Consider the following 16,218-nt stretch of genomic DNA (forward strand, 5'->3'; position numbering starts at 1 on the left):
GTCATACATTGCTCAATATCCATTTTGTGTAACTTAATGGACTTCAGATTTTTCAAACAGAGTTCATGATGGAATACACAGTGTAAATAGAAAGTATTTAGGGTGACATTTGTCTTCTAATTTATTGACTACAGCATGGATGTGTGGGACTGGTTGTGTTTAGGGTGACATTGGTTTTCCTGCTGTTTTCATGGCTATAACTGTGGATGTCTGAGACTGCTGAGTGTAACAGCATGGGCTGGAAACCATACTTTTTGAGGAGAGAATTAGGGAGTTGGTGATGTTTAGCCTGGAGAAGAGAAGGTTAAGAGGTGATAGCCCTGTTTAAACATTTGAAGGGATGTCATATTGAGGAGGGAATCAGCTTGTTTTCTGCTGCTCCAGAGAATAGAACCCAGAACAACGGATGCAAGCTATAGGAAAAGAGATTCCATCTCAACATTAGGAGGAATGTTCTGATAGTAAGAGCTGTTTGACAGTGGAACACACTCCTCCTTCTTCAGAGGTTTTTAAATAGTGGGGCTGGATGGCCATTTGTTGGGTGTGTGTGTGTGTGTGTGCTTTGATTGGGAGTTCCTGCATGGCAGATGGAGGGTTGAACTGGGTGGCCCTTGGGGTCTCCTCCAACTCTATGATACTATTCTATGAAATAGCTTTGATTAAAATGGACTCTCCTTCTTTGGAGGTTTTATAAACAGAGGCTGGATGGCCATCTGTTCGGGGTGCTTTGATTGGGAGTTCCTGCATGGCAAAAGGGAGTTGGACTGGATGGCCCTTGGGGTCTCTCTTCTAACTCTACATTTCTATAAGGTGCTGATATACTTTCATTGTTTCTAGTATGTATATTAGTGTTACCTGTTTTGTTGCTTTGATTGGGAGTTCCTGCATGGCAGAAGGGGGGTTGGACTGGATGGCCCTTGGGGGTCTCTTCCAGCCCTGGGATCCTGGGCGGTCGTGAGGGAGAAGAGCAATGGGGAGGGCTGCGGGAGCTGGAAGTAGACACCCCCTTTTCCCTCTGACAGAGAGAGCGAGAGAGAGAGAGAGAGAGAGAGGCATCCCTCTCCCTGCTTCAGCTGCTGGAGGCTGCCAGGCGCTGAGCCCCCTCTGCCTGCTGCCTGCTGCCTGGCCCAGCGACCCTCCTCCTCCTCCAGCCATTCCCTGGCCCCCGTCCCTGGCTGCAGCCAGGCTGGCTCTCGGGGGAGCCCCTCTGCGGGTGCCAGGCTCCGGGCTGGAAGCGGCTGCCTCCGCGGGCATGCAATGTGCCCTCCTGGGGCTGGCCAAGTCCCCCAGCAAGAGAGGCGGCCTTGAATGGCCCCGGAGGGAGCAGGAGGAGGAGGAGGAGGAGGAAGAGGAAGAGGAAGAAGAGAAGGAGGAGGAAAGGGAAGGAGGAGGAGGAGGAGGAGGAGGAGGAGAGCATCCCCTTCCTCCCGGCGCCAGGAGCCCTGCCCGCTCCTTGCCCAGCAGCAGCATGTTGCGGAAGGTAAGGAAGAGGAAGGGGAGGAGGAGGAGGTCCTGATCCCGGTCCCTTCTGCGCCCAGCTGCCCTCCAGCCCTTCCCTTCCCTTCCCAGCCCCAGCCAGGGGGGCCCTTTGGGACTGGAGGCTTGGAGGGAAAAGGCCAGCCAGGTTGGAGGAAGGAAGGAAGGAAGGAAGGAGCCCTGAGGGGCATTCAAGGGACTGGGCAGCCTGGGGAGAAAGAAAGGGATCTTTGGGCGCCTTTGGGGCTCACTGAGAGAGAGAGGTTGGGAGCGGGAGGCAGGCTTGAGCCCACTTCCTCAGGTGCATTTGGGGGAGTGGGAAGCCCAGGGACAGGCTGGTGGGTCTCTCCCTGGGCTTTCCACTCCACCTGAAGAAAGCATCTGAACACCTCTTCACCAAATGCAACAGAGGAATGCATCTGAATGTATTTCTACCAAATGTATCTGAATGGCTCTCCACCAAATGTATCTCAGGAATGCATCTGGATGCATGGGAGGAAGTAGACTCAAGCCTAGGAAAGCTCAGGCTACCAACATTCGACCCAGTTATGTGAGGAATATATATGAGAGGAGTGCATCTGAATGTATCTCTGCCAAATCCATCTGAGGAAAGCACCTGAATGTACCTCTACAAGATGTATCTGGGGAATGCATCTGAATGTACTTCTACCAAATGTGTGAGAGAATTACATCTGAATGTACAGTATTTTGACCAAATGTATCTGGGGAATGCATCTGAATGTACTGCTACCAAATGTATATGAGGAATGCATCTGACTGCATCTGAGGAAGCAGGCTCAGGTCTAGGAAACTGCATGCTGCCAACTTCTTTCTCCCAGTTCGTCTCCAAGGGGCTGCCAGATCCCTTTCCATTGCTCCTCAGGTAAACCTGTCTCCCAGGTGAGGGCCCTTCGGAGGACCTGTGTCTCTGTGTGTGTCTTTCTGCCTCTCTCAATCCTTCCAGAGCGTTTTCATGGTGGATGTATAAAATCCAGCCCAGGGATGCTCCCTCTGCATGTTTTGAGCATTTATTTCATGCTCAAAGCAAAATCTGGCCTGGGGACTGTTCTCGCCAGGTTCAGTCGGAAGAGGGTGCTCTTTTCCAGCTTATGGCATCCCGGTTGGATGCAGCCCTGGAGTGATTAGGGCTACAGGCTAGATCAGGGCGAAGCGCACATCCCTCTGGAATCAATGCCCACATTCCCATTGATGCGAAGTGCACTGCTCCTGCTAAATGTCCAGCTGTGGACTGTCCTACACTTTGCTATGACAGAGACAAAAAAAAATCACACTTCCACAGCATTCAGTCTACAGGATTCACACATTTCTTGCAACATGTGTATTGTGCATTTTGGTTGGCCCCGTAAAGGTGTTGCTTTGGTTTGGTGGATTTTGTTTGTTTGGTATTATTGGACTTTGCTATACAGCCAACATAGCTACCCCAGATATAGTTTTGTGGAAAGGGTTGTTAGCCTCAATCGCTTCTTCATACATCTACATGACATGATGGTTTGAAGGAGAACTATCCTGAGCTTAACAGTGTTTTGTGGCACACAAAGGCAAGCACTTCCTTGTATCTGTGATTTTTGTTACACCATCAGAAACTACCACCATGTAATGTTAGTTCATACACTACACCAAAGTGTGTGCTGTGTGAAAGTGTGCAGGGAAGTAGGGGTTTGTTTTTGCTTTTAACTTGGCTGTGCTCGATTTGGGAAGAAGGATTTGCTCTTCAGTTTATAATCCAAAACCGAGATTTGAAACAAAATGTTGCAGCGTGGAGTGCATTGTTCAGGAGCCCAGCCGTGCTCTTTTCTAAAATGGCCCATACAATCCATTTCCATTTTTAAAAAATTCCCCTTCTGCAATATTAAGGCCCTGAACAGACAGGCCAAAATAAAGCTGCTTCGGTTCACTTTGGAGATATGCTGTTAAATGACACACATATCTTAAGAGGCCAGAAGCTGCACCAAAGCTGCGGTCCAGTCCTTAAGACTAGAACATGGCTTTGGTGTGGTTTCCAGTCTCTTAGGATACATGCATCATTTAAACAGCACACTTCCAAAGTGACCCAAAACACCTTTATTTTGGCCTGTTTGTTCAGGCCCCAAGTCACTATTATGTGACCTTTGAGCATGCTTTGTTTTTCTTGACTAGGTTGAGGTGCCCCCCCTTTCCTTTCATATAGTTACATCTACATCAACATCTACATCTACAAAACCTTGGGATCCCTCACAGCGTGCTGCTATCTCATTTATTTGTGGCCATCCAGTGTTTAGCTGATCCCAGTTTGCTTACACTCCTGTCAGCATTCTGCTGCCGAGATTGTTGTTGAGGAGTAATAAACCATCTCTTATTTCAAAAATTAAAATGCCTGAGACATTTAGTCTTTTTTTTTGTAAATGCTTAATATTTTGACAAGAGAGTTGAAATTTTTCAGGCAAGCAGGGTTTTTTTAAAGCTCAAATGTTGTTTTGTTAAGGAGTTTGAGACGTGCCCTGAAGCCAAGGGATGCCCCATATGCTCTGTGGAGCTGAAGAGTTCGACAAAAATAGGCTGTGGCAGTTCTTGTTCTGTTATATTCAGGGATTTTTTAAATTTATTTTTTTGAGGTAAGGCCTGTGCTGTTCATCTTATCAGTACAGCGGGTATTATTTTGACGTAAAATGCCACAAAATAATAGGCACTTGGCCATCCAGAAAATTGGCAACATTTCTGTAAATATTTTCAGCAGGGAATTCATGTTCCCCGGGAATGGTTATTTATCCTGCTATGGCATTGGTGCAGTTTTCTTTGTCCTGTGAACATGAGAGCGGAGGAAGTCTGTTGAAGATACCATAATTTTTTGTTATACATAATGTGTCTTTAATTTGACTACAGTGGCTATTACTGTGCAGTCCTTTGTTGTTGTTAACTGTCTTCAAGTGGACTTATGGGGACTCTATGAATGGGAGACCTCCATATACTTCAGCAGTCCTGCTCAGGTCTTGTAGACTCAGGGGCATTTCATCCTTGAGTGAGTCGTACCCATTTGGAATGAAGTGTTTCTTTTTTTCTACTTCCTTCCACCATACCAAGGATTATTGTCTTTTCTAGTGAATCATGTCTTCTCATGATATGTCCAAAGTATGACAGTTTTAGTTTAGTCATCTTGGCTTCTAGGGAGGGTTCAGACCTGATGCGGTCTAGGACCCATTTATTTATCTTCCTTGCAGTCCACAATATCCCCAAAATTCTTCTCTAGCACCACATCTCAGGTGATTTGATTTTCTTCCTATCAGCTTTTTTCACTGTCCATCTTTCACAAATATACATAGAAACTGGAAATATGATGGCATAGAGTAGACAATCCTAACTTTAGTGTTCAATAATACATCTTTACACTTTAGGATCTAGGATTCTGATTTCTTGACTGCAGTCTTCATTCTGATTAACGAATGAGCCAAGGTATGAAAAATCTTTCAGTGTTTTCATCAGCTGCTTTAAAATTAGGTAAATCACCTGTGGTCGTTATTTTTGTTTTCTTAATGTTCCAGTGTACATGTAAATGTGTCTTGGCACTTTCTTCCTTGACTTTCATCAATTGCTGTTCCAAGCCTTTGCTATTTTCTGCTAGTAATATGGTATCATCTGCATATCTTAAATTGTTGATGTCCCTTCCTCCAGTTTTCATACCTCTTTCTTTTGAATTTAATCCTGCTTTGCATATGATATTTTGGATGTACAGGTTAAAAAACAAGGTGATACATTGCACCGTTGTCTATTAGAAACTGTTCTTTTTCTCTGAATTCTGTCCTAATAGTAGCCTCTTGTTTTGAGTACAGGTTATGCCCCAGGATAATCAAATGTTACGGCATACCCATTTCTTTATGAACAATCCATTTTCATGATCTGCACAAACAAAGGCTTTGCTATAATCTATAAAGCACAGGCTTTATATGCTATGTATTATCTAGTGTATGTTTACAATATGATCACATCTTTCTTTCTTGAATTCAGCTTGGACATCTGGCATTGTCGTGCCATGTATGTTAAAAATCTTTGTTGTAAAATTTTGAGCATCACTTTGCTTGCATAGAAAATTAATACAATGGTCCTGTGGTTACTGCACTTCTGGGTGTCTCCTGTCTTTGAAATTGGAAGTGCATCCATTTATCAGCCACTTATTCTTTTTGTTGTTGAAGATTGTTCTCAGCTTTGTCAGGCTAGAGAGTCCTCAAAGGTAGGCAAATGTATAAAGTGCAGCAATTCACAAAATTATAGCCTACAACAGGGACTGGCAGTTCATTTAGCCTAGTAGTTGTGGACTACATTGCTGGGGAGGGAACCTGGGAGACATCTTCCTTGCCATGCTCACCTATTCCCAAAATATTTTTGGAAGAAAATTACATGCTAAAAATGACCCCCATCCCAGTTTGACTTCCTGGTTAGAAAATGGTCCAGTCTAAAAATAAAAACAACATGGGAGCTTGTTATAGGGCACTGGGAGCTTCAAAAGTGGTCTTGGACAGTCACACTTGGCTTTCCACAACCCTGAACTGTTTCTTAATAACCCTGTTTCTTAATAAGACAAGAAACTCCAAACCTAAAGCCTCTAGAGTGATGCATACCCAACATTTCCTAAAATCTTTCAAAGAAGACATTCCAAAAAGTGAAGTAGGCCACATAAAGTGGGACACATAAAATCCCTATGGATGTGTCACCTGGATACCAGAAGTCAGCTTTGGGTACAAAGCAGCATAGAAACATGCACAGGTATTGGGGGGGGGGGACTGGGAAGTTAGATGTATGGAACAGAACGGGGATGGGGGGAACTGAACTGCAATGTGATTTGCTAATTTTGAGTGCCTGCTGGTGAACTAACAATTCCATACTTGTAAAACACTTCTGCTGTTTTTATTGTGTATTTACAGCCCATGCTGTTACACTCAATTGTCTCAGACATCCATGGTTATAGTCATGAAAACAGCAGAAAAACCAATGTCACCCTAAATACAATCAGTCACACACATCCATGCTGTAGTCAAGAAAACAGAAGACAAACAAATGTCACCCTAAATACTTTCTATTTACACTGTGTATTCCATCATGAACTCTGTTTGAAAAATCCGAAGTCCATTAAGTTACACAAAATTGATATTGAGCAATATATGATTAAAAGTGCATGTCTGCTCAGATGTGAGTCTCATTGAGTTCAAGGGCACTTATGACCAGGTGGGAACCTGTGGCATCCAGATGTTGTTGGACCAAACTATGATTATCCCTCACCATTGTCTATGTTGTCCGGGGCTGATGTGAACTGTAGTCCAACAATATCTGGAGGGCTAGAGGTTTTCCATCTCATGGTGTAGCACTGCAGTAGAAGTCTATGTTGCCCTTGCAGCTATGAGGTGCTTTTTTTGTTGTTATGTGCCTTCAACCTTAACTTTAGGTTTTCTTGGCAAGATTTATTCAGAGGATGTTAGCCATTGCCTTCCTCTTAAGTTGAGGAATTTGAATTTTCCACAGTCATCTAGTGGGCTTTTATAGTTGAGAGGAGATTCAAGACTCCAGTCTTATGGAGTTCTCATCCAGCACTCAAACTATTTCATTATTACTATGCATTATGGTTCACAACATTACGGTTTAACAGCCTGAAATTGTTTTGTATTGGGCCCAATAAACCCTTGTGCCCTTGTCCATCTTTGTATTCCAACATTTTCTTGGAAGTAAGTTTGTAAGGTTAGACACTTAAGGCCCTGAAACTTTCCCATGCACAGCTGAAGCTTTTCACCACTGTTTGCTTTTATAATCTGGTTGCCATGGATTCCTGCACTTGAAGTAATGTCAGTTGCAATCTCTGAGTCAACCTGCTAGCACAACTTACTGTGTTGATGACTCTTGCAAAGTTTAAATAATTGAAAGGGTTATATCTCTAGGGCTTCAAGTCAGATAGAAGAAATCTCTTATACTGAAGCCAAGAATGGTCACTGACACCAGCTATCTGATAAGCAAGGTTGCTTTGATGAACCTCTTTTTGCCCTTTGCTGAGCCAAAGAATAAGGTCTGAGAAATCCTTGAGCTATCATTAAAGGGTTGTTGCTGTGTGGCAGCTCTCCTGTGCCTCTGTTTTTGTTTGGGTAGCCACAAATTATTTCAGTCAACATTTTTGTAAGTCCATGATTCAGTGTGTCTATGTATAGACTAACAATTGGATTTATCCCAGTGGTGTGCAATGAATGAGTGGCCCTCCAGATATAGCTGGACTGCAGCTATCTCTCCACACTGTAGTTCACAACACACCTGTGTAAGTTGCCCATACCTAATGTAGCCCATTATTTTTAATTATGACAGTTAGCAGAAATGTGAAGAAAGACCTGTTGGGATGGAAAACAGATTAGTAGTGTAGCAGCTGTCTTCTTCCACAGTCACAACTGATATATGGTGAATAGTAGCATAATTTTTCTTCTTCTTTTGGTGGCACCCTAATTCAAGGTGTATGACATTCAGTTATATCCTCACAGTTGCATGGTTGTCTTGGAACTGGATCAGTCATTTTTCAATTGTGTTCATATGCGAATAATCTTTGTACAAATAAACTAACATACAGGTTGTTGAATTTAGAGACATAGCTGTGTTAGTTTGGAATATCAGTATGCAACAGTATCTTATAGCACCTTTAAGAGTAACTGTGCAAAAGAAGTCAAAGCATAAGCTTTTGTAGACTTGTCCATGGAAGCTTATGCTACAACTTCTTTCACATAGTTACTCTCAAAGGTGCTACAAGATCCCTTTGCATACAGATTGTTACTGTCGTTAAATACCTTCAAGTTGATTCCAGCATATGGTGACCTTCTGATAGAGTTTTTTTTGCCCATATTATTTATTCAAAGATGCCATTGGCTCCTTTTTGGAAAGTATGACTTGCCAAGATCACTCAGTGCACTTTTATGGTTGAGGGGCAGGTGGAACCTTCGTCTCCCTAATCCAGTATTCAAACCACTGAACCATGCTGACTTTAACATATGGTTAAAGATGGATTATTTCATTGCTCAGTTTATGGATTACTTTATCTCACTTAGTGGTTTAAACACTATACAGCACATTTGTGTGAGCCCTATTTAATTTAGCTAGTGTAAGTAAAATTCTGGAGCCAAGGGGATACCACAGATGGACCGTTTCATTTCTTCCTCAGTGCTCTGTCAAGCATCAGTGCTCAGGTTGTTGAAATTTCCATGCTGAAATGTAAGCCTTCCCAAGCGCCACTCTGCTTTACGGTCATTCTAATAACACTGTTCAGAGACATTTCTTTAAGAAGAGCAATTAAAAGTAGGATACTATCATTGTATATTGTAAAATACAATTGTATATTGTACTATAATTGTATGTTGTAAAATGACTCCTAGTCCAATACTCAAACCACTGCATCATGCTGGCTCTCCAAAAAAGCTGTTCCTACCATATTTGGATATTCTAAAGTATTATCAAAGATTAAAAAAAAATCTCTTTTGAATTTGCTCACAATTTTTTCTTGGTGCCCACTTTTCTTGTTGCTTGGCTATGTGGACATTTGAACTCTAGTCCCCAAGAGTCATATGCTAACACTAAAATCATTATAATAGGTATGCTTCCTCAGCCTTATTTGCTTTGAACTTTTAAAACATCTAATCCACCATCTAGCCATGCATTTGGGCTGTATCATAATATAACACCCAGCTGATAGATGGTTTTGGAAATTTCTTCATGCAGGAGAATGTTTTGTTGGCAATGATACAAATGTGTGTCTTTGGGAGTGAGTGAGATGTAGGTGATGGTTCTTACAACTAAATCTAGGAAGTCTATATCTGAGTAAGCACAGACATTTTTACATTTGATCCATGAGACCGATGCTTGTGGAAATGTGAAGGCGAAGGAGAAGAAGCCTGCTGTGAAGAATTTGCACAGTACTTTGTAGATAAAATTGCTCAGATCTGTTCTGACAGGTAGCTGATATAGATTCAGTAGATGTGAGTCTGGCCCCTTCTTGTCTAATAATAATAGGCCCATTCCCCAGTTTGTACAGACCAAAGCTGTGGTTAAGTTTATTGGAGAGGTGAGAACCACAATGTGTGTACTAGAGCCCTTCTTGACTTACTAAAAGTAACAGGAGAGGGGGGTAGGCTGGTTGCATTGGGGAAGGGATGTTCGGTATATGAAGTCAAATTCCAGTATGTTTAAAGGAGGCAGTTCTAAGTCATCTGTTAAAAACAAATAACATTCATTGAAAACCTTAATCCTGGATATTTCTCAACCAGTCTAACATTACATTTTTGGGCAAGGCACTAGAGCACATGCTTCCCCTACAGTTTCAGGTACTCCTGAATGAAATGAATTATCAAGACACAGCTTTGGTCAACCTGTTTGGACAGTTTTGCTGTGAATTGGACAGGGAGACTATGTTCATGCCAGTTCTTCAAGAACTTTCAGCAACTTTTGTTACCATCAACCATAGTATTGTTCTAGGGTACCTTACCAGAATGTGACTTGGAGATACTATATTATAGTGGCTCCAGAAGGTGCTGCTGGAGAATTCCTATTTCACTCCATGGCCATTGGCCCTTAGAAGTCTGTCTTGTTCCTCATGCTAGTAAACATATACATGAAACCACTGGGAGAGATTGTCTGGAGTTTCAGTGTTTGGTGTCACCAATATGCTGATGACATTCAATTCTATTCCTCCTTTCAATCAAAGTCCAGTAAAGCTTTTTTTGTTTGTTTTATTCTAAACTGATGCTGGAATTAGAGGTGGATTGGATGGGACTCAATAACTTGAAACATAATACAAACAAGATAGAGGAGCTCCTGGCCAGCTGAAAGGCAGATCAAGGGATGAGATTTCAAGTTATGCTGGATGGCACTGCACTCTCTCTGAGGACATAAATTGACAGTTTGGAAGTAGTTCAGATTCAGCCTTGAGCCTAGGGCCTCAGATTTCTATAGTAGCTAGGAGCTCTTTTGCAAAATTAAAGCTACTGCACCAATTTCACCCATTCCTGGAGATGTCACATTTGGCTATGGTAACACATGCCTTAGTTTTGGATTTATTCCAAAAAACTTTTGAGAGCTGAATGTATGTAAATGTGTTCTATATGGGGTTGCTTTTGAAGAAGGTTCGGAAACTGCAGTTGGTTCAGAATGTTGTAGCCAGATTGTTCATTGGAACTTGTTACAGGAAACATAGGACTCCTTCACTACAAGAGCATCATATGCTACCCGTCTGTTTCTAGCCATAATTCAAAGTGCTGGTTATGCCTGTCAAAGCTCTGTACAGCTCCAGTGAACAATCTGGCTCCCAGCTATCTTATAGATCTTATCTTTCCATCTGAACTGAGATCTTCAGGATCTCATGCCTTGGTCCCACCACCCTTACAGGGACATCTGGTAGGAATGTGGGAGAGGGCCTTCTTGGTGGCTTCTTACTGCTGAGGAGGCAATCCCTCTTGGGAAGAAGAAAGGGGATTTAAAGTGCTTTCACCTCAGGAACTCACACACCGTTCCCATTGAAAGCAAGACTTCTTGTGTTTCCACACCTCTAATTTTCTTTTCTCCTGATTTCACTCTCAAAGTCACTGTCTTTGTATTCTTCACTCCCTCAAAACTCAAAACCTTTCAAACCTCATCACTCCATATATGTTCCTCCTTTTCACCACCGCACTGACATAATTGACTTTTCAAATCCTCCACTCAGGCATCCTCATCATCTAATAGCATATCAATCTCCCCACACCACCAGTTGTTAAAGTTTTCCACCTGGCTCTCTTCTGTCTCACTGTCTCCCTGTCACACCAACACTGCGGGCTTTCTGGATCCCTTTTTCTGCTGTCTGTACCGACTTCGGCTCTAAGACTCTGCTGCTTCACCAAAACCCCTTTTCCCCTTACTTTAACCAAACCTCCATCAATTTTACTTCTTACAGCCACTAAGAGGCTGTGATGACCACCCCTAAGGGGTGGTCTGCAGCCACCTCCAGCTGTGTTGGATTGGGGCTGCAGCACCCACACACGGTGGTTCCAATCTGGCTTTTCCAGGGCACAAAAAGGAGCCCCCCAAAGGGCTCCTTTTTGCATCCTACAAAGGGCACGATAGCCATGGCACTGCAGCTTTAAGGGCTCCTCTGATGCTGTGTCATGTAGAAGCAGCACCAGAGGTGTGCCATATCGCCACGTGTGGTGTCACACCACATTGGGACAGAGTCGGGGCATGCGACATGTGGATGCCATGTCCTTACTCTGCCCCCTATGTCATCATTTATCTCCAGTCATGGAACTGGTGCTTCTGATTCCATTCAACGTAATCTCAGATCACTAACAGGTAAATGGAACAGTAATGTGATAAGAAGCATAGCCAACTTGTTTTCAATTCACAGTTGTGTGGTAATGTGATAAGAATCATTGCTGTTTCGGGTATTAAAAAACTCGCAACAGCAACAGGAGGAAAGCTTGTGTGATAATCTCCTAAATCAGACATTGGCAGTCACTGGGACTTGCATCACTGGCCAATCCCTTCGATTTCAGTGCATCTGAAATGTGACTAATTTAGAATCCAACCCACTGTTTCTTTCCAGAGTTACTCCTAGCCATTCGAAGATCACCTAGGCAATGTCATATTTTCAGTAAGAGTGTGCAGTTTAACTACATGATGAAATCACATTTTGAGTCAAGTGGTAGGAAGCACTTCTTTCTGTCTGAGAAAGATTATTCCATGCATTTACTTTTGATAAAGTTTTATAAATGAACATAGCAATCGTGGCAGAAAAAGGCAGGTACTTTTATTATTCTGTTAAAAGATTGAAACATATGAATAAATGAGCTGTTTTAAAATGGAGTAAAACAAGTAGTGATCTATATTTGGACTAGAGTTCTTGAAGTGATTTATATTTGGACTAGAAACATTTAACATAGTCATAAATTATCAGGAGTTAGATTGAGAGAGGAAATAAGTAAGTTAGGTAGGTGATCGAATTGTGGATGATAGCAATTTATTCTGGATGTTGAAATGCTTGACATTTTGAAAAGAACTCCACAAGTTTTTTTAGTTTAGAGAAGGGGGACTTGAAGGGGGCTTCTAATATTATGATTACACACACACACACACACGAAGGGTGCTGAATAGTTCTCAGCCTAACCAAGAAGTGGATGACCTGGAGTTATGATTTCACCCCAAAGTTTGATGCACTTGGCACATTGTTTCCCAAGTTTCTTTGACCCTTTCAAAAACAAATTCTGATGTCTTGTTACTAAAATACTGCTCTGCTGCTACTATCACTTATGAATCATTCAAAGATTTCCTTCCTTTCAAACTCCTTTTAAGATTTGGAAACAAATAGTCAGATGGAGGAAGATCTAGGGAGCAGGGTAGATGGTCTGTGCACTCAGCTCCCCAAATTCTTCAAAACATCCATCAACATGCTAGGCCTGGGAGCAAGGTGCGCTATCCTGCAAAAGGAGAACACCTTTCTGCAACTTACTTTGCCATTTTGACTTCATCTCATTTAATTGGTACAGTAAGTTAAGTAGTATTCTGTATTAACTGTTTGGCTCTTCTAAAGATTGTCAGTCATCAAAATACTGTACTTTCCTTGTCCAAAAAACTGTGGCTGTGACCTTTCCTGCTGACCTTTGTGTCTTGAATTTGTTCAGCTGTGAAGAACCCAAGTATCCCCACTACAAGGACTGTTGTTTGGTCTTTGAATCATAGTGATGTAACCATATTTCATCAACAATTCTTCATTACAAAGAAATATCACTAGATCACTCAGAACGCTACAAAATCAATTTGGAGCTAGCCACTCCATTTTGTTTCTGGTCAGCCTTCACACATTTCGCATGCACTTGACTGACAGCTACTGCATAGCTCATGAATTGTAACCCCAATGCATTCCCAAGATATCTCTAGTGTCTTGGCAATTGTTTTAGCTGTGATTTGCTAATCTGCTAAAATCAGGTCATGGACAGATTCAACAATTTCAGGAATTGACACTGTTGAAGGCTCCCCAGACTTTGCTGCATCTTTGGCCTCAAAGTCTCCATGCCAGAAGTTGGCACACCAATATTTCACAGTTGAGTATGGCAGGCACTTGTTGCTCGGTGTTTGTATCATATACTCATGGAATTCCTTTGGAGTTTTCTTCTGCATGAACAGGAACTTCATGACAGTCTGGACTTGAAAATTCTACACTTTTTATTGACATGGTTCTATCAATGATATGGACCCCCCCCCCCCCCCGAAATTAGAGTTACGATCCTGCAAATTAGCAGTTTACAATACAGAGGAATACTCTTTCAAGCTACAGTGACAAAATTACACTCAGATTTTGAGAAGTGGGTCAGGCTGAGTACTTTTCAGCATCCCTCATAGAAAATGGATAGAGAGGGACTTTTTTTCTCATAATATTCACAGTGATCCAATTACTAAGGTATAATTTCAAAAATTACAATAGTGTGCTTATGGAAGTTCTTATAGTTTAGATGGGTAGACTGACTGGTAGAATAGGTCAGTCAACAATTATTCACTGTGATGATGTCTCAAATGGCCCTGTTCATGAACCTTATCTGCCAGATGTTGATGGGACAACTGATGCCTTGCTAGTAAGCTTTCTGGAAGCAACTGTCTAAGTGCTGTTAGAAGTAGGATGCTGGGATATGTGAGACTTTGGTCTGAGCTAACAGTAAGTCTCTTGTGTTCTTGACTCAAGTGTTTCTTCTGTTGGCTGTGTCACAAAGAGAACTTGGCTGTAGTGCTTCATAAGAAAATGCTATATTTGGCAAGAATCATTGGCTGTGTTCTGTAGAAAATTAGAAAAACAAATCATTAAAAAAATAGAGGGCAGGGCTAGTTAAACAGTACATACTGCTGCCTTAAATATTTGTTATTTGTCCTGAAAAAAAGAAAGAAAGGAAAAGAAAATCCTAAGTCTAACAGCACTGATGCAGAACACAAAGGGCATCATGAACTCCAACCAAACTTTGAAAAAGAGAAGGAAATTTTAGATGAATAAATGCAGTGTATGTGCCTTCAAGTTGTCTGTTGACTTATGGTGACTCCATGAATTTCAAAGGGTTTTCTTAGGCGAGGAATACTCAGTGAAATATTGTGCAAATAGGGCACTTGTTTACAAAACAAATGGACAGAACAGTGGATGTACATTTTGTCAACTAGCTGAGCTTCTACAAGGGCTATAGACTTGTTTTTTGTTGTTGTTGTTTTTAAATTAAAGACTAGAACCTGAGAAGTATGATTTTTGGGGGGAGCACTGCTCAGTTATCCTCCTACTTGCAGTTTCCCATGGCTGCTGTGATAACATGCTCAATAAATATACTGTGCTGGTATAAATTGTTTCCTGGTGTTTCCAGATTATAAAAAGGATACTACAGTCCAGAAAATCTGGAAGCTATTGCAAGCAAGCCCATTACTCTAAAAACCATATCAACAAGAAGATCTTAATTATGCAGATATCAAAAGTGTGATGTTGTCGTTTTGGTGTTGAACTATAATTCTGGAGACCAGGGTTCAAATCCTCACTCAGTCATGGAAACTCACTAGGTGACCTTGGGCAAGTCACATTCTGTTAACTTCAGAGGAAGGCAAAGGCAAACCCCCCTCTGAACAAATATTGCCAAGAAAACCCCATGATGGTTTCACCGTTTGGTTGTCATAAGTCAGAAACAACTTGAAGGCACACAACAACAGAGTCCACGGGGGTTACGTTATCCTTATATTTTTGAGTACCCAAATCTTACAAAATGTCACAAAAACAGCAATGTTAGATCAGCATAAACAACATATATCTGAGTTGCCTACAGGTGCAGGAAGGATCTCTTCTGAGTCCATGCAGAGAGGCCAACTCTGGCAGCTGGGCTCTCAATAGGAGTTGTCTCGGCAAGCACTGTAATGCCTGATGTGCATCTGTCTGTGTGCATTAAAACAGATAAATACACTGGGATTCTTGGGGGAGCACCCACCATGACCAACGTGACTCAGATATGCTGGCCTTAGGCTTGTAGATTAGAATGGACATAAGAATAACACATTTCTCTCCCTCCCCATTGATTTCTGTGTGAAGGAAATTAACTGTGCCACTTCCAGGGCTGGTGTAGTGTATCCTTCACTATTCTGTGTAAATTGAGTTTTGATCTTTCAGATTCACAGCCTCTTTCAGAACTCCCTAGGAATGCCTCCTTTTGTGCTCTCTGTCATCTGATGTCAAACACTGACATTTGTTCTCTGCCCTCAAGAGATGGAAATGTTGAAAATTCCTATGGGCTTTAGAATGACCCTATAAATAATAATCTTCCCTTTTCATTTCTGAGAGTCCTTTTTTTAAAAAAAATCTTTTAAAATTAATATTATAACCTACATACAATAGTATTTAAAAATCTTTTACATAATATCTTTTCTGAGAGTACTGGGTAATAAAAGTACTCAGATTGTACACAATATATGCAGGAGATTCCCTTTTCTTCCATGTAGGCAAACCAACTGTACAGTTATCTGATGAATGTATAGCCTGTTACCTGGCAGACATAGGACTCCCCGTCTGACACTGCTTTATTTAAAGGCTTTATTTATGATAGTGAAAAGTGGAGTAAGCTAAAATGTAACAAATTTTGATATTATAGGAAGATTTTCCAAGACATTTCATTACAATAATATAGTATATGCTTTAAATTTATAGGAATTATTTTTTACCTACAATACTGTCGATTCGGGAGATGATAATTGCCT

The 16,218-nt window shown here is 41.7% G+C and overlaps 1 protein-coding gene across 1 annotated transcript in view; it reads left to right on the forward strand.

Moving 5' to 3' along the window:
- The first annotated feature begins 1,069 nt into the window (after window positions 1-1,069).
- Window positions 1,070-16,218, forward strand: part of LOC149312097 (transmembrane and coiled-coil domain protein 3) — a 143,524-nt gene continuing 128,375 nt past the window's right edge. The window contains exon 1 of the mRNA XM_089523954.1: window positions 1,070-1,480. Within this exon, the coding sequence (XP_089380080.1) occupies window positions 1,253-1,480 (228 nt within the window). The 5' untranslated portion in view covers window positions 1,070-1,252. The remainder of the gene's footprint in view (window positions 1,481-16,218) is intronic.

The sequence above is a fragment of the Sceloporus occidentalis genome, unplaced genomic scaffold, assembly GCF_023333645.1.
Source record: "Sceloporus occidentalis isolate IW3139 unplaced genomic scaffold, rSceOcc1.0.p SCAF_5, whole genome shotgun sequence".
NCBI classification, from domain to species: Eukaryota; Metazoa; Chordata; class Lepidosauria; order Squamata; family Phrynosomatidae; genus Sceloporus; species Sceloporus occidentalis.